Below are 25,315 nucleotides of genomic sequence, written 5' to 3' on the forward strand. Positions count from 1 at the left end.
TCCTCAAGGCAGGTCTCTCACTTGAACTCAAAGCTTGCCCATATGGCTGGTCTAGTTGTCTCTCTCCTGCTTTCGGAGTGCTGGGATTAGCGGTGGGCTGCTATGCCTACCTAGCACTTACATGGGTACTTGTGTGGTGAGTGCTGTGTGTGGCGAGCCATCCTCCAGCCCTGTGGTTTTGTTTTTGTTTTGTTTTACTTATCTATTGTGTAAGGAGTTCTTCTGTCATTTCCACGTCTTATTAGTCACTGCAGATTGAAGGGCAGGCCCTGGAGTGTTAAAAGCTGTCACGTCCCTTGGCTGAGGAACCCCCAGTCCTACTCACGAGTAGTCGCCCCCACAGAGAAGCACAATTGTGTGAGACGTCAAAGTGCTTTATTCATAAAGCCTGGCTCTGGCCTTGAGTGCAGTGTTAGCACTGGGACACCACACACGCCCTCGCTTTTGTCCAAACAGTTTATCTGCATGACAGAGATGATTACAGACAAAAACCAAAGAGTTTTTTTTTTGTAAACGTCTAAGAGCGTACAGATGGCCGCCGAGGAAATGGTTACTCAGATCATGTATGAGTACTTTCGGTTTTACTTTCGGTTTGTAAAGTTTTGGGCTCTTGAGTTTGTAAGTTTTGAGATCAAAAGCTACAGTAGAGCTTTCAAACGCTGCAATTAATAGTGCCCGGAAACCGAATCACACAGCACTGATTATTTTAAATGCATCAAATACAGATTTGCACACCTATGTTACAGTGGAGTTAACACCATCAGCTAAGGATCGTGGCAGGCCAGTCCGTCGGAGTCCGATGATGCTGATGCAGGCTTCCAGACGCTGTGAAGGCGGCCCGCGCATGTCGGGCACAGCTGTACCTGGAGAGGCCTGAACTGACGTGACTGGGAAGGCAGCCTGCCAGGGGGCTTGTTGACTTCTAAGTAATTATTGATAGGTGGACTTTTATTTTTTTTTCCTTTCCAAACTGTCCACAAAGACCATCTCACATATTAAACAGGGGTTTTAAAGGCACAGCTTCAGCACAGCATATGTAAGCTGATAATGCTCCAAGCAAGTGAAGTGTTCTGTAACTTGAGGCCTTTTAGGAACACAGGGGAGGCGGTGGGAACATGATTGGTGCTGGGAGGTTTTTAACCTGGTTAAACACAACCAGCACAGTTTAGGGCAAGGAACTTACAGAACCAGATTTGGGGTTTAATAAACAGTAGGTTGATAAATACACATCTCGAGGAACAAAATCCTTTTGCTTTTATGTGAAAGCCTGTCTACTAGGCACTCCGAACAGAACACTCACTCAAAAACACAATTGCAAGACGTATCTCCAAACACGACACGTTCCTTACACTGCAAAATGGCTTTACATGTAAACTTCAAAAATCACATGCTGTATATTAAATTTTTAGATTCAAAAATATCCCTGTTTTTCTAACCATGTAAACAGTAAAACTGAGGGTTTCAGTTAAAGGGGATAATACATAACAAAATTCCACTCTTTAAACAATGGTTGAACATAAACCTCATTAATTGGGATTTGCCTTGGGTTACAGGAGGATTTTAACCCTTTGCTCATCTTTCTGCAGTGGGAGGTGTAGCTCCTATTGCCCCAAACTATGCACCTTTCAGGGCAGTTCTGCATTTGTTTTGCAGAATGCATTTCTGCAGCTCAACACCAGGGTCTAACGATGAGAGTCTCCAGGTGAGAAAAGAGAAGCAAGCGGTTTTCCTGGAAGCATTTAGGTAGGTGAAATTGTAGACAGTCTTGGCATCGGACTCTTGGAAGATGAAGGACTCAGCCTGGGACACTGGGGAGGGGTGACACGGTTAGGACAGAGCCCTGAGCCAGTACACAGGGAAATGCTAGCATCCTTCTGCCTGGGGCTGTGCGCTTAGGCAACCATTATCAGGAGTAGTCTCTGTGCAGGCCAGGAGTGTAACATTTGAAGTAAATTGATCCTTCTTTTAATCATCATCATTGCTATTATCACCATCATCATCATGAACACTCTTACATCTTACCTCAGCAAACGGAGCTGCAGTTTATCTTGCGGTACTGCCATGGCTGCGCTGACATGCATTTCCTCTTTCCCTCCCCATATGCTGTCCCTTCATCCACCCATTCAGCCACAGCTGGAATCAGACGGGGCTGCTTGTTACAAGCTCTGATTCAAGCTGACTGGTTTTAATTAATTAATATTAATTAATTATTTTAAAATGTGTGCTAGAGCGTGTGTACACACACCTGCACGTGCACACAGAGTCAGAAATAGCTAGAACGGTGCTGGGGAATATCAGGTAGCTGTTAAAGCGAGTAGCCCCCCACTTCAGTCATCTCGGCTTGAAGATGTAAACAAGGAGGTTTGCTTCCTGCAAGGTGGGTGCTTCATCGGGTTTGGTTGTAACTTTCCCACGCCGAAGCCACCACCAGCCTTCCCGTGCTCATGTCCATGGGGGCCATGCAGGAGGTTACGTCAAGATGTGCCCAATAAAGTCCAAAAAGCGCTTTGAATACTGTTCTGGATTCACGGTTGAGATCTCAGCTCCAGCCTAGGGGGTCGTGAAGAAAACGGACATTGATGAGACACTCATTAATCTCCCTCTTCAAATTACCACTCAGCATCTACAGTGATTTCCAAATGCAGGTGAATGCGCTTGACAATCACCTCACCACGAGCCACACCCCTGCCCAACAGTTAAGGACACAGCTGAGTAGCCTGTGTCCTTAAACGGCTACTCACTTGTATCACTGCCATTTGGACAAGCAAACCAGAGTTCTCAGGAATCTGTGTGAAAATGAGGCGGGTCCAGGGAAGCCCCACAGACGACTACCACAGATCTGTGCAGGCTCCAACATTAAAATGGAAGGACAACAGCACCAGAAATGGGCGGGAGAGATGGCTAGGCGGTTAGAGATGGCTGCTCTCCCAGGGGACCCAGGTTTTACTCCCAGTACCCAAATGGCAGCTCACAACTGTCTATAGCTCCAGTTCCATGGGATCCAGCACTCTTCTGGTGCCTGCTGGGACCATGCATGCATATGCTATACATGGATGTACACCAAATAAGAAGAAATAAACCCTAAAACACCCTTCCCCCCAAAGCAGTCACATTGGAGACATTACCTTTCTACTCGAAATCTTCCAATGTACCGCACTTATTTTAGATCGAAATAGTGTCTCCCTACGTAGTCTTGGGTACCCTTAAACCCTCAACTTCCTGCCTCAGTCATCCAAGTGCTGGGGTTACAGGCACGAACTACTATATCAAACTTCTGGGAGTTATTCCTGGGGCTGTCATCCTCAGTGACTCCATTATTTAAAAAAATCCACTGAGGAAGGGGTAGGGGAGTAAGCGGGAATATACTAAAATTACATTAAATGCCCTCACACTAACGGCCTTATACAGCCCTATGTAGGAAAAAAGGTTTGGTGCAAAAGTACACCGAAGCCCCTTGTTTCCTCAAACAAGGAGGAAGGGGAGAAACACAAGGGAATCTCCCCCAAAGGCTTTTAATGGGGCTTCAGCAATAGTCTTGCATGGTCCATGCATGGTAAGTGATGAGGGCGGATATAAGACGCTGATCTTATATGCAAAGATCTCTGTGGCAGAAAAATAGATTATTGTGAGAAAAGAAAGTCAGTCCTGTACATTTTGGAGCACCTGCTTCAGGCCGGAACATTTCCTAGGAAAACACTGAACTAGCTTAAGTATGCTCATCTTTTGGGTGTTGTTCAAACATGGAAGGACCTACAGATGCCCCTGGCTATGAACTGTGTGGAAAGCTGAGTCTAAGCCAGGGTGAGCGCTAGTACTGAGGCTGACCTTACCCCAGACAATCATCATTCCAGAACTGAGAACAGCTAGGCAGAATGACAGAGACGTGTTTACAGGCTACAGACAGTACCAGGGACAGTACCAGGGACAGTACCAGGGACAGTACCAGGGACTTGTGGGGCGCAGGGTGGGGGAGGGAGCCAGTACTTACGCCATGTTTAACAGTTTTTGCAGCGTGGGCAGCTTTCTTTTTCGCATCATAATGAGTAAGAATGTCAATAATGGCCATGAAGTAGACCTCTTTCCTGGGCGAGTCTGGAAAGGGAGGGGAGCAGAGGCTGTAGGACATGTGAGGACAGGTGAACAAGCACAAGCTGCTCAGGGAGGGGAAACCACATCCCGCTTGGCTCCCCGCACCAAAACAAGAGCACCTGGAAGTCAGAACAGCGCACAAAGGCTTCTATCTGGGCTGTGATTTTGTTTCCTAATCTGCATTTCTTTAATGACAGTGTAGTTTGTGTACAGAAAAATGCATTGTTAGAGCTTTCTGCAAAACAAGTAGGATTAATTATGCTTATTAATCCCTGTCTACCACCAACACTGTACATACTTCCCCTTGGATAGAGTATCAGAGCGGAATAAAGGATTTTATGCCTCTATTATCTACTTTCTACATAGTTTCAAAAATATATTGTTTCAATTATAAAGAGTAAGAAATGTATATTCAATTATATCTAATTTTCTTATGTTTAAGGAATGATTTTGGTGGGTAAAATTAAAAACATAGCAAAATACAACCTAAACTTGTTTGGCTGATATGCCAAGTTAAAAAAAAAAGGGATGTGTGGCGGAACAAATTGACTATTTTATTATTTAAATAAGCAGTTTTTTAAAAACTATACCAGTAAAATAGTTTTTGCGATGCCCATGCAGCTAAGGCAGGAAGCAAACAAGCAAACACCTAGATAGACCCTGAGGACTGAGACAAGTGTGGCTGTGAGGAGGGTCACAGATGCCAGCACAGGGACAGCAGAAGGGGCAGTGACTCTCCTTGGGTGGTACTGTCAGGGCCCGCCTCTACCTCCCTGAAAATGCAGGCTATGCAATGCTAATTCAGCTCTCCCATGAAGTCACCTGAGGGGCACAGTGGGCTACACACACTTGCCTCACTCAGGACAGATGTGTGACATACTGGATCTATTTAAAAGAGCGCCAAGTTGGATTTTCCAGCCTCTGTCCTGGGCTTGAACCCAGAACCTCAGACATGCCAGACAAGGGCTTTACCGGTGAGCTACAGCCACAGATCAGCTTTCATTTTGAGACAGGCTCTTGTTAAATTGCTCAGAGGCAGGTTTTAAACTTGTGATCCTCCTGTCTCAGCCTCCAGGACAGATGAGGTTATGGGCCTTTGCCACTGAGCCTGGCAAGGAAAAAAAAATTTAAAAAATTGCTTATGTAATCTGGGGTATCTAGCCTTTTGACGCTGAGATACAACATTGAGGTTGTGATCTGCAAACACACTGAACTGCATTGCTGTATACACCTGTGAGAATACATTAGACGGATCTGTCATATCCATTATTTACACACGTGTATGTGTGTGTATAAAAAATGGTAGGTCAGGTGGTGGTGGTGATGACACATGATCTCAACACTCAGGAGGCAGAGGCAGGAGGATCTCTGCAAGTTTGAGCCAGATTGGTTTACAGAATGAGATCCAGGACAGCCAGGGCTACACAGAGAAACCCTGTCTGAAGAATAAAACAAAACAAAACAAAACAACAACAAAAATGGTTTATAGTTTTTTTTCATCCTTTAACATGAGGAACCAATGCTCCCTTTAAACACTTAGGACTGTCTGCTATCAACACATTTGACTCAGTAGACAGAGCCCTGCACCAGCACCCTTGTAACTAGGGTCAGAATTACTGACAGACCACTTTCTAGGCAAAAGAGCCAACAGCACCGAGCTTACTTTCATGGCATTTAATTGCATAAACATCAATGTTCGGATCAAACTCGCCAGGAGCCAAAGGTGGTGAGCTGTTGAGTGTATTTCCAGGGCTGTCGGGCGGAGTGCCGATTGGGTGGGTGCCATCACTCTCTCCCTCCTCTTCACCGTCGTTCTCCTCATCCTCCACTTCTTCTTGCTCTGCTCGCTCCACGTCGTGGATTCCCACCAGGAGGCTGTAGTCCATGAGTTTTAACTGTGCAAGGAACTGGAGGGGAAGGGGAGAGGTAGCTCCAACTTAACAACTGCTAAAATTCAAAGAATTTAGGAGAATTTAGTTTCAGAAGAACACACATTGGAGGAGGCTGAAAGGGAGCGTGCAGAAAGAATGCCATTGGGGACCCGGGAGCCTCCTTCATGTGGTTTCAACACCTTAGGCACCTAGGGTTATTGTACCTCACCCCCAAACGCCAAGCTGGCTTCTGAGGCGGGCAGCTATTAGGTAGAAGTGGAGGTGCTCCTAAGAGCATAAGCAGATGTCAGGGGAGCCCTGAGAGTGGTGGTAGGGAGGCTCCTCTCAACAACGAAGACTGGCTAATGGGAGAACCAGGCAGTCCCCAGGTAGCTTCCAGCAGAGCTCCCAGGAGCCTTCTGGAAAGCACTTGGAATTGAGCATACTCCTAGCGGGTAATTATCATGCTGTCTGTCACCAGTAAGGAAAAGCCCGTATGTCCCTATCAACCAGTGAGTGCTCAGGTAAGCACCCTGCTCCCTCTGTGCCCACTCCAGGTCTGGCTGATGACAATGCTAAGGTGCTCTGCTTCCCATGCGATCCTAGGGGTACTGCCCCCCTTTTCAAGACAAGGCTATGGTGTCTGGTGAGGCAAGGCCCAGCTGTAGGTCTGGCCCCTCCCACCTGTCAAACTCCCTGACTTTCCATGTTCTTTCTTCTCCCTTTTCCTAATTAATTGGATGCACACAGATACATGATGTGCAACGTTCCAATTGATCCACTGAAGTGTGGGCGGCTGCGCTGAGAGCAGCCCGAGCAGCCCATCTGCTGGCTGGCTCTGCAGAGTGCAGCGGCAAGAGGCGAGGGTCACAGCTCCTTGAGAATGTGCCATTATCACTCTTGCATGATGGAGGCCACTGGCTGGGTTGGAGGAAGTGTGCTTCCATACACAAAGGGCACGCCTGTGACATGGCAGGTCAGGAGGTTCCGGATCAAAATGAAATGAACTTGTCTATATAGTTTAAGTGGGAAGACAGGTATGAGTCAAGAGGAGACACATGTGGAAAGGCTCCTGACTCGCTGGCTCTCGTCTCTCACTAACTATTGCAAATCACTTTGGTGGTTCAGTAGAATGAGGGGGCCAGCAAAACCAAAACTTGTGGGTAGAGGAGAGTCCCAACAAGAAATCACAGTATGAGCCCACAGGCAGAAGGAGAAGGCAGGCTAGGGACCAGGCTCCGTTGTGGGACTGGTGCCTGTGAAGGTAGGAAACACAAGACATATCTACTTTTCCCCCTTACTTGCCCCTTTAAGCTTCATATGTACGTATGTATGTATGTATGTACGTACGTACGTACGTACGTATGTATGTATGTGTGTATGTATTTGAGGTGGGTGTCTCATTATGTAGTCTTGGCTGGCCTGGAGCTCAGTATGTAGACCAGGCTGGCCTCAAACTCATGGCCGTCTACCTGTCTTTGCCTCTTGAGTGTGGGGATTAAGGTATGAGTCACCATGCCTGTCTTAACTCATGTATTTATCTTAAAAATGTATAATATTTCAAAGTGCAGACTCAGAACTTTTTAAATAAGCCTTGTGCTGCTAGGCCTCTGGTTGTCTCTTCTCTTCTCTCATAACATCCAATCTAATCTGATCTCTTTAGAATAAATTCCTCATTATGCCAAATACATGTCTTCTAAATTTTCTTTTTAGTGTTGGGTTTTGAACTCAGGGCCTTGTACATGCCAAGCACATAGTCCATTACAGACCCACCCCCCACCTCCAGGTCTGTATTAATTCCTGGAGCTGGTACCTTCTCCTCATGATTTTTATAAGGACTGAAGCCAACTCTTCTACCAGGTCATGTGGTCAAGAAGCAGGTTAAGTATTCTCAGCAGCCTTAAATGAACTTCCTTACTTCCCCAAACCCACCTCCCAACTATATAACAAATTAAAACTCTAACCAGACTGTTCAGCATTTGACCACATTGTTAAATGTGCACTCCCCATAAAATTCTCAAAAAATGAATAAAAATTATATTAAAATAAAAACCGTAGTCATCCTCCTTTAAAGCCGTATCAGAACACCAGGTCTCGTCTGTGCTCCCATAGTTCCCGGTCTACATTTCTTGTCAGTGTAGTTAGGAGTGTAGACTCTGATTCGGTAGCTGTCTGTCTGCCAGCATCCCTGGATCAACTTCCCACTGGATAAAGGAGAGTAAAGCACCCAAACAGAAGAAGGCGTTTTGAGGCTGAAAAAAAGTAACTTTAATGGGAAGGACGCCACGCTCCATAGATGCTGTCCACCCTGCCTCCCAAGTCTTTATGCATCACCACAGTTGTGGTCTGTAACATGAGAGGCTGAGAGTGTACTCTGGACACTCGGGAGAGCACAGATTTAAACTGTGATGTAGGGGGCCTTGGTGTCATTGACTTTCCTTTCTGTCAGAATCAGAGTTGACAAGAAACAGGAGAAAAATGAGAATTTTGTTCTTTCCGAGATTCTTTTTAGCAATTTTGCAGGAAAGGGGTTTGCACACACACACACACACACACACACACACACACACACACACACACACACACAGAGAATGTAAGTATGAAAGCTATCTAGACTACCGGATTCTGCTTGGCATATAGGAACAAAAGAGGATTTTTGTTGCAAGGAATAAATTAAAAATAATTAGAATAAATTTTCAAATGACTATTATGTCTTTTTTTTTTCAAAGAAAAACACAAGCCATCTACTGAGTTATAATAAACTCTGACCTTCTTTGCTTCTTCTTTACTTTTTTCCTCTTTTGAGGCAAGGTCTTGCCGTGTGGACTTAGCTGACCTAGAATTCCCTCTGTAGACCAGGCTGGCCTTGAACTCACAGCGATTCACCTGCCTCTGCACTCTGAGGAGCATCTCATGTCTGGCTTAAACTCATAAATAGTTTATGGAAGGAAAATTAAAAATGAAAATAATATACACACAGACGCACATAGTGGCACCCGTGCACACATGACACTCAAACACACATGCAGGCATGACTACTGTTGTCAAAATTAGAAAGCACGGAACTCATGGAAAAAGAAAACTGGATTAAATGCTAGTCTCATTATCACGACCAGATGTCAGGTTGCTTCAGCCTAATTGCCTGCTGAAAAATTTAATGATGCTTCTGCATGGTTTCCAAAGTAAAGACACTGTTAGCAGCCACTGAGGAACATCTGAAATGAATGAGCACTTTGTGCTCTGCCTCCACTGCCTCTCACCCTGTTTGTGTGGGAGAGCCATACACAGGGTTAACCTATCTAACCCTTCAGTCACCAGTTACTAGAGACAACAGAAGCATGGAGCATTGTCACAGAATTTGACTGTGGGTCTGAACTGCCCAGGTTACCTTCTTCCTGGAGGCTTACTACCTCAGCAGTGTGTGGCCAGGCGAAAGAAAAAACCCCGACATTTTTGGGTAGGTCACAGAGCACCCTAAGAGCTACTTACAACAACTATTAAAATGATATTATTTTCAGGATCAGAGATTTCTTAATTAGGAAGTGAAAATCTAAAAGAAATGTCTCCTCTATGCTGCAGTTTTTAATTATCAGATAGATCAAGTTGATTGCCAAGCAAAGAGGAAATACTTAACTAACAGATGTTTTTAAAGGAAGCTCTGACAACCAAGCAAACTGTTTATTATAAAAGGTGAGAGAAAGAACGGTACATGAGAAAAGCAAACACTTACCTTACAAAAACAAAACAACCCCCCCCCCAAAAAAAACACACACAAAAAAACCATAAAACCAAACGACTCACTGTGCAAGTAAGTCATCTCCGTACATATACCATGGAGCCATCTCCGTACATATACCATGGAGGTTAAACAACAGAAAAAGATGCAGTAAATGGCCTACAGGTAACCGAGAACAGCCCTGCTCAGCCTTCATGGGGAATCAAGTTCATTCTTTGGCTTTAGTCATTCAAATTATTTTTGCTTAAAGACATGAGAAAGAAAATCTTTCCACAAAGCCTTTCTCCAAGTATTGTCTAAGTAGCAGATCTCAGTATGTAGGGAACAGTATTTCAAAGTAAAAAGAAAAAAAGGGGCACATGCATGAACAGAAGTAACAGGCAAGAGAAACCTAGTGAGTAACTGTCTGCTTTAAAATTATCATTGTACTGTCTCGAAAATTACAAGACAATAACTCCCCCCTCCCTGAATTTACTTCTAGAAGAATGAAATAAGGAAGCCAAACAGGAAAGATAAACAAAATGATAAAAAGAGGTTTTAATTCTTTAAAAAAAACAGTATTAAGAACAAATCTCTTTTATAATAGGCTAAAATCTCACCGGAACAATGAGTCCTATTTCTTACCACCCTCACTGAGGACCATGGATTTAAACAGCTGGGCCTTTGGCATGGCAAAGCTGGTTCTTTGGCCTCATGGTGTCCACACAGCTGGTGGAAACAGTGAACAGAGGTGAGGTTGTATATACCAACATGGAGATATGATTCAGAGGGAAGGGTGACAGACTCTGAGTCACCAGTGTTCTGTCTGACATGCTCTGGTTTTGGAGCGAAGCCAGCATTCCTGCCCTTCCCATACTGGCTGCTGTGGGTAGGACATCTTCACTACCAAAGGCCGGGGACAGCAGGGCTCTCTGGTTTTTGTCATCCTGACTTGACACACTTCATCATAAAACCAGATCCTGTAACATGGGGTCTATGTATTTATATGTGAGTCACAGCTAATGTAGAATATACACATTTCTGCTTCACTATAGATTTGAAAAGATGAACTAAAAAGCCAGGAGAGTCGAGCGTGACCCAGTGGCATATCCTTCTTACCAGTTTTTCTTACCTCGACATCCTTTTTCAGTTTTTCCAGGAATATCTTTTTGTTGTTGTCATCAATATAAATCTTTTGGCCCTCATTGATGAAGTCATTATCCTTTAAAGTTGGAAGCTCTTTGGCCTAGAACAAATGAGAAGAAGAGGGAAGAGCTTGACTAAAGCCTAGAAACCATGTGTTGTCTCCGACCTGGACACTGAAGTTTGTTTCACCCACCGAGGCAGGGGCAATGAAGTGCAAGGTTGCTTGACAGCATCAGGGGAGCCAGTGTGCTGTGAACCACTGGAAAATTCCTACTGGGGGTCAGGGGCTGGCACGCTCCCCATCAGTGACACTTCATGATCCATAGGAATGAACCTGATGGCTTCCTTTGGCTCACTTTCTTACAAGAAACTCCCCAAGTAGTTAACATTCTATTGTACAACCCAACACTACCTGCCGACACTCTTGGGCAGCCTAAACGGAATGCTGACTACAGAGTGCCCTCTTGTCTCACAGAGTCCCAACCATGAGCTGTGTGCATGCAACCCGAGGCTCGGCAGTTGCTCTCCACCACAGTCAGGAGGGAAATTTCCACTGGGCAACTCCAAAGAAATAATCTTGTACCAGACAGTGGATTAAGCTGGGAAATTTTACCCTTTACAAGTAACCAAGAGAACGAGCAGGCGGGTAATGTACTTCTGTTCCCCATTGCAAGAGGGCTGGAGAAACTCAAAGTGTAGGTTACAGCGGAGAAAAAGCATTAGCCTGTGCCCAGGCACACAGAACTCAGGCATCTAGTTTTAAGATTATGTGGATTGTACTTGGTGCAATCTGCACTCTGGGAAAGTTCAAAGGCCAAACCACCTCCTCCACCCTGATTCCTTTCTGTTAACCATAGCTTATTTCTTTCAGCTAAAAGGAATCCAATATAATACACTGTCCCCTTTGGTCTAATACTGATCCCCAAATGGTCTTTTTTCAGACATTTCTTGCCCTTCAAATGTCTGAATGGTACACATCTCCCTCTCATTTTATAAAGAGCACAAAGGTATGCAGATATACATCGTTCAGTACGGATGCATATGTATACTGTACCACACATTTCTAAATTACTGGCTTTGCTTATTTTGCTTCACTTTGAGAAAAGAGCATTTTGGGTATATTGTGACTGAAATCATCATCATCATTCTCTTTACAAAGAAGGTTTGGCAAGTTTTAGAAATTCAAGGGTTCTATTCCATAGGCAGTTCCTGAGTTACTGTCATACCAGGGATGTTACTTGTACTGGATTTAGAACTGTAAACATAAGGGGGGGAGAGAGAGAGAGAAGAGAGAAGAGAGAAGAGAGAGAGAGAGAGATAGAGAGAGAGAGAGAGAGAGAGAGAGAGAGAAATAGAGAGAGAAATAGAGAGAGAAATAGAGAGAGAAATAGAAAAGAGGGAAGAGAGAGAAAGGGGGAGTGCTTGCATGGCACTTTACCCACTGCGATATCATCCCAGCTCCCCAGTGTTTTGAGGTGAATGAAACATAAACCCTAAAGTTTTAGCAAACTTCACTCTGAAAGCAGTAAGAGGAAACACCCGATTCTGATGTTAAAAAAAAATCAGGGCCCCCGAGAAGCAGTCAGACCTCCCCACAAAGCCCAGGAGTCCGGGACTGAGAATCTCCAGGTAGACATTTTGAATGTCTTTGTGCAGTTATGCTTTGGGGTTATAGGGTGGGAGCTGGAGAGTGTTAGGGATGTAGGCATCCACTTGATTCTATAACCCATTTACATATGTAAGAAATTACTGGAGAAAGATGTTTTTTTTTGTTTTGGGAACTCAAGACGTTTGAGGACTGAGATGATATGCCACAGATGACGGAGTAGATTACACACTGGAGGTGTGTTTGTTTGGAAGACAAGTCACATTTATGAAGATGAGTGCCACTTCAGGCTCACCCCAGTAGAATTCTCCTATGTGATAGGGGAAAGTCTAATCCTACCTCATAAAACTCTGGGTACCCTGTACTATATTACTAAGCTTGCTTGTGAATTTCACAGGCACTAAGGATGTGAATTATTTAGACTGGATCAAGTTCAGCAAAGGGCGACCACATTGGTTAAACAACTTAAGGGCTTACGGAAAGGATCAAGAGGCAAAGGCAGGGCCTCAGCAGGGCAGCCGGGGGAGAGGAGTCCAATACTGGTGAGCAAATGCCCCTTTCCTAGATGCTCTCCCTAGAACATTGCTTAGTAACACACCCAAATCCAGACCCATTCAGCGCAGGCAAGATAAGGGCTGGATTCAAGATGTGGGATCATCACCGGTGTGATGGACAAACACATCAGCACAGCTAATGACATACCCAGAGGGACCCTTCTCCCCACCATCGACCACTCCAGTGTCTGTGTCTGGCATCCAGATAAAATAAGTGAGCACGTGACAAGTCCTTCACTTGCGTGCTGGAATTGGAAAATGCCCAGCTATGGGCTTACTCTGCACCCCTACTTCTGTCAGGGGATACAGACCAAAGCCTGTGGTTCTAGATACAGCTGGACCCAGGCTGGCTGTTAGGTTGATCTCAGCTGTCTAAATATTAGCTGTGTGTCTTTCAGCAGGTCACTCCTTCTGTGACTTGGTTCTCATCTTTAAGTAGCAGCAAGTAGAGGGTTGTCATGAGGATTACACACGTCACACACTTTGAAGGGGCGGAGCAGTGTGTGCCATACATGGCTCCTGTGACTGGCTTGTCATGTGTGCAGGCATGGCTTCTTTAGACAAAGCTGTGACTGAGAAGTCCCGAGCAAAGCTATCCTTTCTTTTCTACACGATGTCACATCAAGCATTGCCTCGCTAGCCATGACCAGGACCAGCTCCTTGGTCAGCCCCAACCTGCTTCCTCGGCTGAGTAAGGAAGTCAATCATAGCTACGTGATAGGGTTGGTGTGTGAACTGGAAGGCAACATACGGTGCTTGCCCACAGGAACTCAGAGTGTGTTTTCTCTCGGCCCCTTTCTTTCCTTCCAGGATCGTAAAAGATAAGGTAAAACTTAGGCTGTCAATAATATAGACCGTGTTTAAGATTTCCTTTGATTTCAGTTTTTACTCGCTAGTCACATATCGCACATGGGTTTGCAATGCAGCCCTTTGTGCTGAAGAATTGTCAGCAGGGCTGGCAAACTCAGTGTATGCAAGGGCTGTTGTCCAGGGCACACGGTGTCACCAGCAGTGGCTCTTACTGCCCTGCCTCAGCGGCTCCAGTCACACACATGCTTGTCTCCCCGGCTAGAAAACCGGAGCTCTGCAGCAGGTTACCCAGCAGAAAACCCTGACTAGTAATCTTAAAGAAGCAAAAAAAAACCCAAAAAACAAAAACTAGAAACTCAAGAATAGAATGTGGCCGTATAATAAAAATTAGCTAAGTTACTTCTTGGAATACTTATTTAAATTTATGTAATATTTATTAAACCTATGGACTAAAATGTAATGCTTTTATACATACGGCCAAAGACAGGAAGTTTTCCCCCTCATGTTACTCTTCTATGGTTTGGATTTTCTTGGTGAATGTCTCATCATAGTGTGTGATTTAGTGATTGCTATTTTGCTGACCTAAAGCAAAAGTCCATGTGTAGTGGCCAGAAAATACGACCAAAGTAGAAGGGAGTTATAAATTGATTCGTAGGAGGTAGTGAACTCCCTGGGAACTGACCTTGCGATGAGCCATGGGAGGACGACATCTGCAGAAACTGAAAGCTTTTGGCTTCTTCTACAGCCTACACTAAACTCTCTCAGCAGTCAGTACTGTCCTCCAGCGAGGAGCAAACTATGCTGCAACACTGATCTAAGAGACAAACGAAGATGGCAGGAGAGTCCGCACCACATTCAGCATGGAGGTAAGTTTTTAATTAATTCTTATCCTCCCTGGCTTAATAAGGGAGATAAAGGATCCTTTAGGAGCAGATTTAGCCTGACATTTGAGACTTTAAAATGTTTAGAACAGCACACTCAATTTTAGATGTGACCACAAGCCTCTATGGATGGCTTAGGAGACCAAGATGGAAGTGAGACAGACACCTGGGGAGGTGGTAACCTCAGGGGAAGGACAGGGAGGCTCCAGACGCTTCCCAGGGAGCCAGGTAGACACGAGGCAAAGAGCAAGGCCCCAAAAATCTGTTTCGTATTACTTACCCTTTATTCTTAAAATGTAAAATTATGACTTTTTACAGAATCTCGGAATGTAAAGCCAAAAATGTAAAGAAAATCTTTTTTTACCAATATAATATTTTTATCAATTTTTTTTAACCAACATAAATAATTTAGGGAAAGTAATTTTTTCTAATGAGGATTAACTAACACATATACACATGCATGTATATGCACAACTACTGCTACTTGTACAGAGTTTAGTGCAGTCCATTTTAAGGCCTACAAGATGAGAAGTTATATAGGCTTTTGTATTCAATTAAAAAATTACGTTATCTTTCAGATGATAATTTAAAAAATACTACAAGAAATTAAATTTGTGTCTACAGTCACAACTATAACTCTAAAACATACAGAATTCAAACTAAAACAACATTGGGTTTTATTTTCATTCTGTATTTTCCAACCGTATTATAAATGGTGTTAGCAATAGGAAAGTGAGAAATACATGTTTCTTAAGATTTAAATGCACAGAGCCCACAATCACATAACACGGAGCCCGCTTTTGTTTCAGTCTGCACACAAACCTTACTCGGAAGACGAGGACCTTGGTCACACTTGAGTGTTTAATGCAAACAGGATTTGGTACCAGAAGGTTTGAATGCAGGGGATTAGATGTATCATCGTATGTTGCGATTAAAGGACTTGTATTTAGAATGAAATGAATTTTTGTTTGATGTGCTCACTTAGTAACCTACTTAAATGTGTTTTTCACTGTAAGCCTCAATGTCAAAGATGGCTACTTGGTGCGTCTTTGATGGCTATTCCAGGGACACTTTAAGTCAAACAATTAAAAAAAAAAATGTAGTCACTGTTGTATTTGTGACTGCTTTTGTTCCTAATTTACTTGTTATTCCAAGCTCACCTAAATGAAAATAAACTCATGCAACAGAATAAAATTCTATGCTCATCATAAAAAGAAAAAAAAAATCAGTCTACAAGGTAGAAAATTCCCCAGAATGTTCCTGGAAGGGACAGAATGTAGGCGGTCCTCGCACTGGAGGCAGGATAAAAACAGTTGATGAAATAACATCACATGTATGGTATCAATTTTGGGTAACAAGAGATGCTAGGGATTTATAATAAAATCAGTTCCGCCTCCCCAAACAGCTAAGCCACAAATTTGATACATGAAAAGGCAAATTAGTGAATATGGGTGAAGCTCACTGAGAAGAGGCCAAGGTAACAGGTGCTTTCCCACAACATGACATGTAATGACCTCCCTCATCCACAGAGGCAGATGTTGACCTAAGCACCTAGGTAGGGAAGCAGTCTACAAGACCCTTATTAACTTTTAACATCCACAGTGGGGAAAAGGAAAATGGCCACTCTGTCAGCAGCGTCTGGATAGGACAGTTCAGATTGGAATCTGTTTATATGTAGACTGTGGAAAGAAATATACTCAGCACACCCACGAAACTGTGTTGTAATTAAAAGCAAACCATTGGTAAGTTTAAGTGTCATATTGCTATTTAGAACTGTTAAACTCTAGCTAGGGGCTATTTTCTCTAAGTATCTTAAGATAATGTAAAAAGAAGTTATTACTTAAGAATACTTTTATAGCCACGTGTAGTGGGTACACACCTTTAATTCCCCCACTTGGGAGGCAGATGCAGTTTGAGGCCAGCCTGGTCTACAAAGTGAGTTTCAGGACAGCCAGAGCTACACAGAGAAACCCTGTCTTGAACCTCCAGCATCCAAGAAAAGATAAAATCGAAATAAAACAACCTACCAAAAACAAAACAACACCCCCCCCCCCAAAAAAAAACACAACCAACCAACCAAGAAAAAAAAATTCACATTTTAATGAATATTAAACAGCTATGCAAAAGGTCATGGTTTGATCTTCTTCCATAAATAACAATGTGGCTGTTAAACAGTGGTCTCTAAGATCTACAAAATAGGACCTCAAAATATGTTTGTTCCAGGGGCTGAAAAGTTGACTCAGTGGTAAAGAGCATTTGTCATTCTTCCAGAGGACCTGAGTTCAAATCCCAGCCTTCACTCAGGTGGCTCATTACTGCCTGCAATTCCAGTTCTAGGGAAACTCAAGACCTTTGACCTCTGCAGGTTCATGTGCACAGAATCACACACACATAATTAAAAATAAAAATTAAAAGGAAAAGAATAATATTAATAATTAATTATTTTATTTATTTATCTTGGCTTTTTGAGACAGGGTTTCTCTGTAGCTTTGGAGCCTCTCCTGGAACTAGCTCTTGTAGAGCAGGCTGGCCTTGAACTCACAAAGATCTGCCTGCCTCTGCCTCCTGAGTACTGGGATTAAAGACGTGTGCCACCACCACCCGGCCAAGAATAATATTTATTAAAAAATAGGTTTGTTCCAATTCTGTGTCATGAATATTTAGTATTGGTGACAATGTGAGAACTCTCATAGACTCAAAGCTCAAAAGGAAGTTTCTTAAGTCCTCTTGATTCTGCCTTAACATGAACACAGTAAACTTTACATCTATTGAAAGATCTGCACATCTGTAGCAGGCTGGCTTAAATTCAGAGCACATACTACATGTTAGACATGTTCTCTCTTCCCTAACTTTGCTGGAAGTAATCTGGCTTACAGGGCTTCCCACCTCTAATAGCAGAGCTATGTGCGTTTCCGATGCACTTCATGTCAAAACTGCTGAGCAATTTCAGTGCTGCCGTGTGTGCCAAATCTGGAAGATGCTCATGAGACCCAATGTATGAGCTCATCGGTTTTTCATATGCCAGGCTTACCAGTCAGGAAAAATTACAAGTAAATTAAAAGTTGGAAACCCCTACTTGTAAGCAAGGGATGCAGCTTAGTCATAGGGTACTTGCCTAGCACACAAAAGACTCCTGGGTTCCATCTCCAGTATCTCCAGCAACACAAGCAAAACAACTCCACTTCCCAGAATACTCTCAGGGTTTCCCCAGTCTCCCAAGGGGCATTGCTTACACATTTGCTGATATGGCTCGGAATGTGTTTTCATCAGTGTTATCAGTCACTTCAAGCTTTTCATAGAACAAGTGTAATTTTGATGACACTTAACTGTGGTCTACTGTTGGTCAGTATTCCTAGAGGAATCTCCAGGAAGATTCCATTACTGCCATTTCCTTGCTTGGTCTTAAAGCTGGACTCAGATCCCTGACTCTCCGATGCAGCTGGTCCCAAACTCCCTTTTATTTTATAAAACATCTTTGGTCCACAGGACTGAAGTTCCTGCTGTTATCTTTTAAGTTCTGTAGCAGGGGAAGGAACTCAATGACACAGTGCTTGCTTTGCATACAGAAGGCCTTGGGTTTGACTGCCAGTATTGCAGAAAAAAATTAAACACAATAATTTGTGCTTCTGTTTTGAAGGGAAAGTGTACCCTGCCCTTTGGGTGTTCTTCATGCTGCCTAAAAAGGAAGGCAATTCCCTTCCATTCGGGAGAAGAGGAAATACAGAGTGTGTTTAAAGCAGAGCAGAGAGTCCCCAATAATCTCCCTGAGCCGACAGGGTGCCCAGAGTGGAAAGGCATGTTGGAGAAAGATTTCCTGAAGGGCTCCCTGCTGCACTTTTTGTACCTTGCTCAGTGGCCTTGTACCCTCTGATCCTTGCCTATAAGTGCAAGGACTAGATAAGGATAGGTATTAGTTGTAACTGGGGGACCATTTAAAGACTTCAGAAGAAATGCTGAAAACTGGTTGGGAGAAGCAGTTTTAGGTGGGAGGGTATGGATGATTAATTCTACGATTAATTGTAGTAGATAAAATGTCAGAGCCAGCGGCAGCCTCTTAATCGCCAGTGCAATTCGTGATACGTAAGAATCAACAAGGAGGCTTTCCGAGGCCCATTATCAACGACGATTATTGCCAATACAGCTCTGTAAATGCCAATTGCGGGGCAGCTGCTTTCTTTCCAATGGGTCCAGGGGAAAAAGTGGCATGTTAAAAGGAATCTTCTTGTTCTGACCCCCTGACTCCCACCACACGGGATTCACTTCACCCGAGTTTGGAGACCTGTGTGGAATGAGGAGTAAAATGCATATTTGTGTAAATCCTCGGGACTCTCTCTCTGGAGAACAGCGGCTTTTTAAAGAGTCAGGTCAAATCCCCTGGAGATGAAATGAGTCCCTGCTGCGGAGCCGGCTAGCTGGCAGCGTGCTAAGACTGTCATTTGTAAAAAGCAGCCCGCCCAGCTATAATTAGGAATTTGATGTCACACTGGAATTGGAGCGCAGCTGTGAAAAGATCGACCACCAGGGAGATTCGCATTTCTCTGTCTCATTTAGAGCGGGTGAAACTGCTGGAGTCATGGATGGAAGATGCCCTTCCACGAAAAAGAAAAGAATTGGGGAATGAAACAAGTCATAGCCGCTGTCAGAATTTGACATTTTTTTTAAAAGAACTATTCCCATAAAAAAACAACCCTCTAGACATCTGTACATGCATGTTCTGATACTTGTTGCCACAAAGTCATCCCATTGTTGTTAGAATATGGGGACTTTATCTCCTCCAGTTCCATCCCCATTATTATGTTAATGCGAATCACACTAATAATTGTGTGTCAAGAAGAAATTCAAGGGATGGGATTTGTCTGCACCTATATCACTAAACACTGAAAATGACAGTTTCAAAACTTGTCATCAACAAGTTAACAGTATGGGAAAAGAAATAATGGCTGCAGTGAATGGGCCCCGGAGAAGGGGAAGAACTGTGATCCCTAATGAAGCTGTGTCTGTGGAGAGTCGGGTAAGGGCGCTCTGCAGAACGGCAATCACTCTGAACAAGACAGCGACACGCGGCAATTACAGCGGCAGTGACGAGCTTTCCTGTCTAAGAGGCTGAAAGATAGGAAATAAACATTCTCGGTCTTCCCCACGCACTTCCAACCACAGGTACCAGAGATTGTTCTGAAGGTGCTTAAGGTTTTACTCAGGAACCCCCCAAAGGGCTATGCTTTTAGAGAAGAGTCAAAACTATTAACTGATCCTGGAAAGAAGGAAAACCAATAGCTGGGGAGGGGGCCAGGGAGAGGAGAGGAAAGGAAAACATTAAAAAAAAAATACCCTAAAAGCCCAGTGTGTCCGAGTTCAGCTATGGCGATGCACTCCACTAAATGGTTGCAACTGAGTGTTTCTGGATCATCAGTACACTCCCAGCTAGTGGACCACATTCTCCTGGTGGCTGTCAATTTTGATGGCCTTTGCATCCCATATGTGCAGGAGATTTCTCCTCCCCTTCCCAGTCAGAATCTGAAACATACATGGATAGGTAAGGTAGCCCTAGGAAGCCTCTGACCTTTCGGGGAGGAGCTGTCAGATCCCCAAACCTCCAACACAGTGCAAAGCCCTGGGTTCTCCCTTAAGGCAAGAGTGTCAGCCTCAGAGACAAGAGCGTTTGCACAGCAGGAGGCCCAGGGCCCAGGACTGTCTGTGCACCAAATCAAACACTTGAACTCATGCATGAAGGTGGGGGAAATATAAACATATAAATGGGTTGTTTTGCTAAAATTAGTCTGAAACCAGACCATTTACTTAATTACTTAAAAAAAAAGACCCTGGGTAAATTGTTTTAGCACCATATTTAGCCTTCATGCAGGATGTGACTGAGTGACCCATTATTTCAGTCCCTGAGGCTGTGACAGTAACCATGAAAACACATGTTCGTGCACGCACACACTTGTGTGCACACATGCACACACTTCTGAATGAACACAGCACAGAGATGTGCAAATTCATAACATTCAAATTGAAACAAAATAATATTCTAAAAGAAATTAAGAAAAAATTAAAATCCTTGAGGCCAACTTTAAAAAGATAGTAAAGAGAAGACCCTTCTGAGGCTGGTTTGTAGGAATATTCAAGAATCCAGGCAAGTCTTTCCCCTAGTCTGTCAATCAATGCATCAATCTGGGCTAGTTTAGATCTACATGCAGGAAGCCATTTCCAAATTCTTTTTTTTTCTTTACATAAAAGTTTTTAATTTTGAAAAGGAATGACATATGAAACCATTTTTTCTTATTTTGCTTAGAATGGCAGGTTTTTTTTTTAAATTTAACAGCCCAAAGCTTATTTCTAGTCTTTCATTAAATAAATGTCTCTAATGACCTGTACTTCTGCCATAACCCAACAGATTTAAATTATCTATTCCTCTCTGTTTATTTGTGTTCCGATCTGTTACAGTTGTTCAAAAATCTTTTCAACATGTAACCACTTAATCCTAAATATCCACATCTCTTCCAAGTAATGACTTTTAACAAAATTGGGTCCAATTCTTTATGTCTCCATCTACCAATCTGAACTAATTACAATCTTCAAACTGACTTAAAACTTAGATCTCTCAGGAAGACCTCTGCAAATAATCGCAACTATGAACTTAGTTGTTCATGACGAGCTGTTTCCTGTTAACATCTAATGTATCTTACAAAGCATAAACACACATGGTCGTTTACGGCTGTCACTTGGAATGTTTCACTAGCATCTAACCAACTCTCTTTCTGCTTTATCAATCCTATCGCAGCCCGGATCTTATTTGCCAATACTGAAATATTACATTTTTAACTTTTAAAACTGAAAAGTTACTTTATAATGTCCCCTAGAGACTGACCCTTCAAGTCTGTAATTCTATAAAAAAAAGCAAATGAGATTCAAGTGTTACTTGATTTATAATCAGTCAGAAGATATGAAGATATAGTCCTTTATAATCTTTTCATACTTCACTTTAAAAATAAAAACCAACTCCGACCTCATCTTACCACTGTATATTCAAAAAGAAATTTGAAATCAATATGTAATGGCCGAGAAAATGAACAGAGGCAAAGACCACAGTCAAGGTCACATATGGCGAGCTGGGATAAAGAGGCCTTGGGACCCAAGTTCCTCAAACCCCTAGGACCCACATTCTGAGTTGGAATTTCCATTTCAGTTGACAGTACAGGCAGCAGTACAGGTTGTCTGTGACCCGTCTGTGTCAACTGCACACTTAACTAGTAGATACAGCATCATATAGTCACCGAAGAAGGTGATGAAGGGGAAGAAGGTGATGAAGGCATGCATCCCCAGGCTGCAGGGGTGCTGGCTGTGCTGGCAGCAGCAGCAGGGGAAAGGGAAGGACCACACCCAGTGCTCCCCGGACAGGGAGGAGGTGTGATGGCACTTACCTTTTCTTTGTCACTAGCTTCTCTAGCCACTGTGGAGCCCTGAAACACAAATAAATGGTCAGAATGGATGGACTTGCATGAGGAGTACCCAGTATGAGACAAAGCCAGCTCTGTCCACCCTCAGTGTGTCCCCCTTGTCCCAGCAGCCCTCACCTGGTCTGTGGCTCCCCCTACAACTGTTCTTGTCCACTGTTCACTCTTTTCCAACCCCACTCCTGTCAATTTTTTTTGACCCATCATTCTCTCTGGTTCTGACCTTCCTGCTTGGAAACCAGAGAATCTGGCACCACTTGAGCAGTCACTGGTTAAACACTGATCAGAACCGTACCAGTGGCTAGACACGGCTGGTTTCACTATCTTCAAAAGGAAGATGTTGGCAACAAAAGCACGGAATGCCCCTTTGCCCCATGACCTCCAGATGTGGAGCATCCCTGCCTCTGACGCCTTCCCTGCACCACGGTGCTGTTCTCTCCCCAGGCAGTGACTGAAGGACAGTTCCACTGAGCTCCAGCACACCCTCTGTGAGAGCGCTCTGGCTCCCTTCACTTTGGAGACTCCTTCAAAGCCACAGGCTTCCCGATGTCTCTTTTGTTCTAGGCCCTATGCTGAGCACAGGGGTAAAAAGTGGAAGAAAACACAGCCCTTGATCTCCGGGCACCTAGTCGGCTGCACCAGGTTTCAAAAGCAGCCTCTCAGAGCTGTGTTAGCCAAAATGTCTGATGGGAGATGGGACGTTACCTCTGAGGTCCACAGGAGGTTTGGGGGGCAGGCAGAGTTCAAGCAGAGAAACTTGCCTTTTTGTGGAAGGTTTCAATTCAAAAGAAAAGTCAAGGAACATAGACAAGTTGATTCTTACATCAGAGTCCTAAATATGTGAATTCAGCAATCCTTACTCAATTCTTTGTATTTCGCCCATAACAGAGTCTGTGTTTACTGAAGTGGCTGGAGAAGGATCACAGAGTTACAGAGTCCTTTTCCCCAGCACCAGATGCCTGAACTGCTATGATATTCGTTAACTTGATCACTGTCAAATTCACAGCTATCATCCTGGACCATTAAAGTGGCCAATCATGAAGGGAACCCATATTTGACTTGAGCAAAGAAGTTGGTTAGCTTCAGAAAGAAAAACAGATTCTAAATGCATACAGTATGTCTGTTTCAGCAATGGGTGCTGCCCAGAGCCATTCTTCTGAAAGGAGCAATTATGAATCAGTTACCTTCTTTTCCAGAACACATTTCTATTTGAGAAAACCACAAATGAACTGGAAAACACCTGCTCTACAGTGGATGGGGCCGCAAGGGTCAGTATGTTGTCATTCCACATGACTGACAGCATTTGAGGTCAGCGATTAAAATGCTATCAAATGAAAACCAGACTTCTGAGAAACTGTATTTGTCCTCAGTTTCCCCATGTGAAAGACTTTCAATGTGGCTGGTGCAGATGGTCACATGACTTTTGATACTGCATCATTCGATATGCTGACATTGGGATACTATGTTAATTAAGAAACAACTATGTCAGGGCAGGAGAGATGGCTCAGCAGTTAAGAGCCCTGGCTGCTTTTTCAGAGGACCTGAGTTCAATTTCCAGCACCCACACGGCAGCTCACAAATATCTATAACTCCAGTTCCAGAGGATCTGACACCTTCACACCAATGCACATAAAATAAATTAAAAAAAGAAATAAATGTCTTCAGTGAGACATGTATGACTAAAAAAGCACACATGTGGACCAGTGCATGCAGCTAACAACAGATCTTAACAGGGTACAAATTCCTCAGTGTAACAAGATTGGAGATATTACTAACTGTTAAGTTTTGGTGTATTATCAAACGATGTCTAAAATTATCCCTAAAACTCCTCATCTCTCTTTTCCAACTATATATTTGTGTGAGTTCAGACTCTTTCCCACCAAACAATACTCAACCAAATGACAGCACACTATACTGACAGCAGGACCAGCTATGACATCCCCACTCTCTCACATTGGTACAGACACTGCAGAGATATGAAGTAAGGGGTGGCAGGGAAGGCTGAGTCAGAATGGAAGGCACCGTGTACACACATGAAACTCAAAGAATAGATTTAACTAAAATAAAATATGCTGGGTGGTAGTGGCACATGCCTTTAATCCTAGCCCCACAGGGGCAGAGGCAGGTGGATCTCTGGGTTTGAGGCCAGCCTAGTTTACAGGGTGAGTTACAGGACAGCCAGGGGTACACAGAGAAAACCTGTCTTGAATAACCCCCCCCCCAAAAAAAAAGAAAAGAAAAATCATGATGTTTGTCTGACTAATATTTCATTTTTAAAAAAATAGCTATTCTCATAAAAATCCATTAATACATAATAGTTACCTTAAAGAATGAAAAGGTATTAATAGATATTAATATAAATTTCAATATTTTATAATTTTATGTTTAGTATTCTCATAAATTTCTTTTAAGCAAAGATTTTCTTTTTTTAATTTATGTGTAAGGGTACGTGGGAGAGCCTGCAGCGACCAGAAGAGGGTGTTAGATTCCCCTGGAGGTGAAGTCACAGGTGGTCATGAGTTGCTGGACGCTGGGAACTAGCCCCCTGGATGAGCAGCAAGTACACAGAGCCACCTCTCCAGCCCCTGCATCCATTTCTAATACTGTAGACATCCACAGACAGACCCTATACAAGGCAAACCTTTTAGGGTCCTCTTTGTGCATGTGAATGAGTTCTAAGATTAAAAAGATTAAAATCCCGATACTCAAGTACCATAGAGCAAGAAAAAAAAAAATTTTCAGGGGTCATAGGGTATTTAGCTCCGTGGTCCATAAAGTCTCTGTGGTTCCTGCTGAACTTGGTCACTATACTGCAAATGCACAGGTAACACAGACTGTATACATGATACATCAATAAAACTTTTTTTTTTTTAAAAACTAGAAACGCAACCCTCTCTTTGTTTCGCCATGTAATCACACTACAGTCGGCTGAGTCTGAACTTGTAAAACTCAGATCATGCTGCTGCAGCCACATTTTTCCAGTGGTTCCCGTCTTTCTGCTGTCTTTGAGATGTCCAGTCTCTGGGATCTCCTGTCTCCTTTGTCGTGAATCTTCCCCCGTTTCTTGCACGCTCTCCACTGGTGCCCTCATGGCCACACCTTTCTTTACACCCTGCTTAGCAATGCAGGCCTTGCCAGCTAGGGGAACAGGCCTGCTATTCAGCCACTCAACAAGCCGAGGCCGGGATT

At 43.5% G+C, this 25,315-nt stretch overlaps 1 protein-coding gene across 2 annotated transcripts in view; it reads right to left on the reverse strand.

The window, feature by feature from the left end:
- Positions 1-358: 358 nt before the first annotated feature.
- The window catches only part of Pip4k2a (phosphatidylinositol-5-phosphate 4-kinase type 2 alpha), a 144,661-nt gene continuing 119,704 nt past the window's right edge, over positions 359-25,315 (reverse strand). For both annotated transcript variants that reach the window (XM_005354669.3, XM_005354667.2), the window contains 5 exons: positions 22,094-22,132; positions 10,808-10,921; positions 5,753-5,996; positions 3,989-4,092; positions 359-2,550 (listed from right to left, as the gene is read on the reverse strand). In XM_005354669.3, coding sequence (XP_005354726.1) covers positions 2,470-2,550; positions 3,989-4,092; positions 5,753-5,996; positions 10,808-10,921; positions 22,094-22,132 — 582 coding nt within the window. In that variant the 3' untranslated portion in view covers positions 359-2,469. The remainder of the gene's footprint in view (positions 2,551-3,988; positions 4,093-5,752; positions 5,997-10,807; positions 10,922-22,093; positions 22,133-25,315) is intronic.

The sequence above is a fragment of the Microtus ochrogaster genome, chromosome 16 (assembly GCF_000317375.1).
Source record: "Microtus ochrogaster isolate Prairie Vole_2 chromosome 16, MicOch1.0, whole genome shotgun sequence".
NCBI classification, from domain to species: domain Eukaryota; kingdom Metazoa; phylum Chordata; class Mammalia; order Rodentia; family Cricetidae; genus Microtus; species Microtus ochrogaster.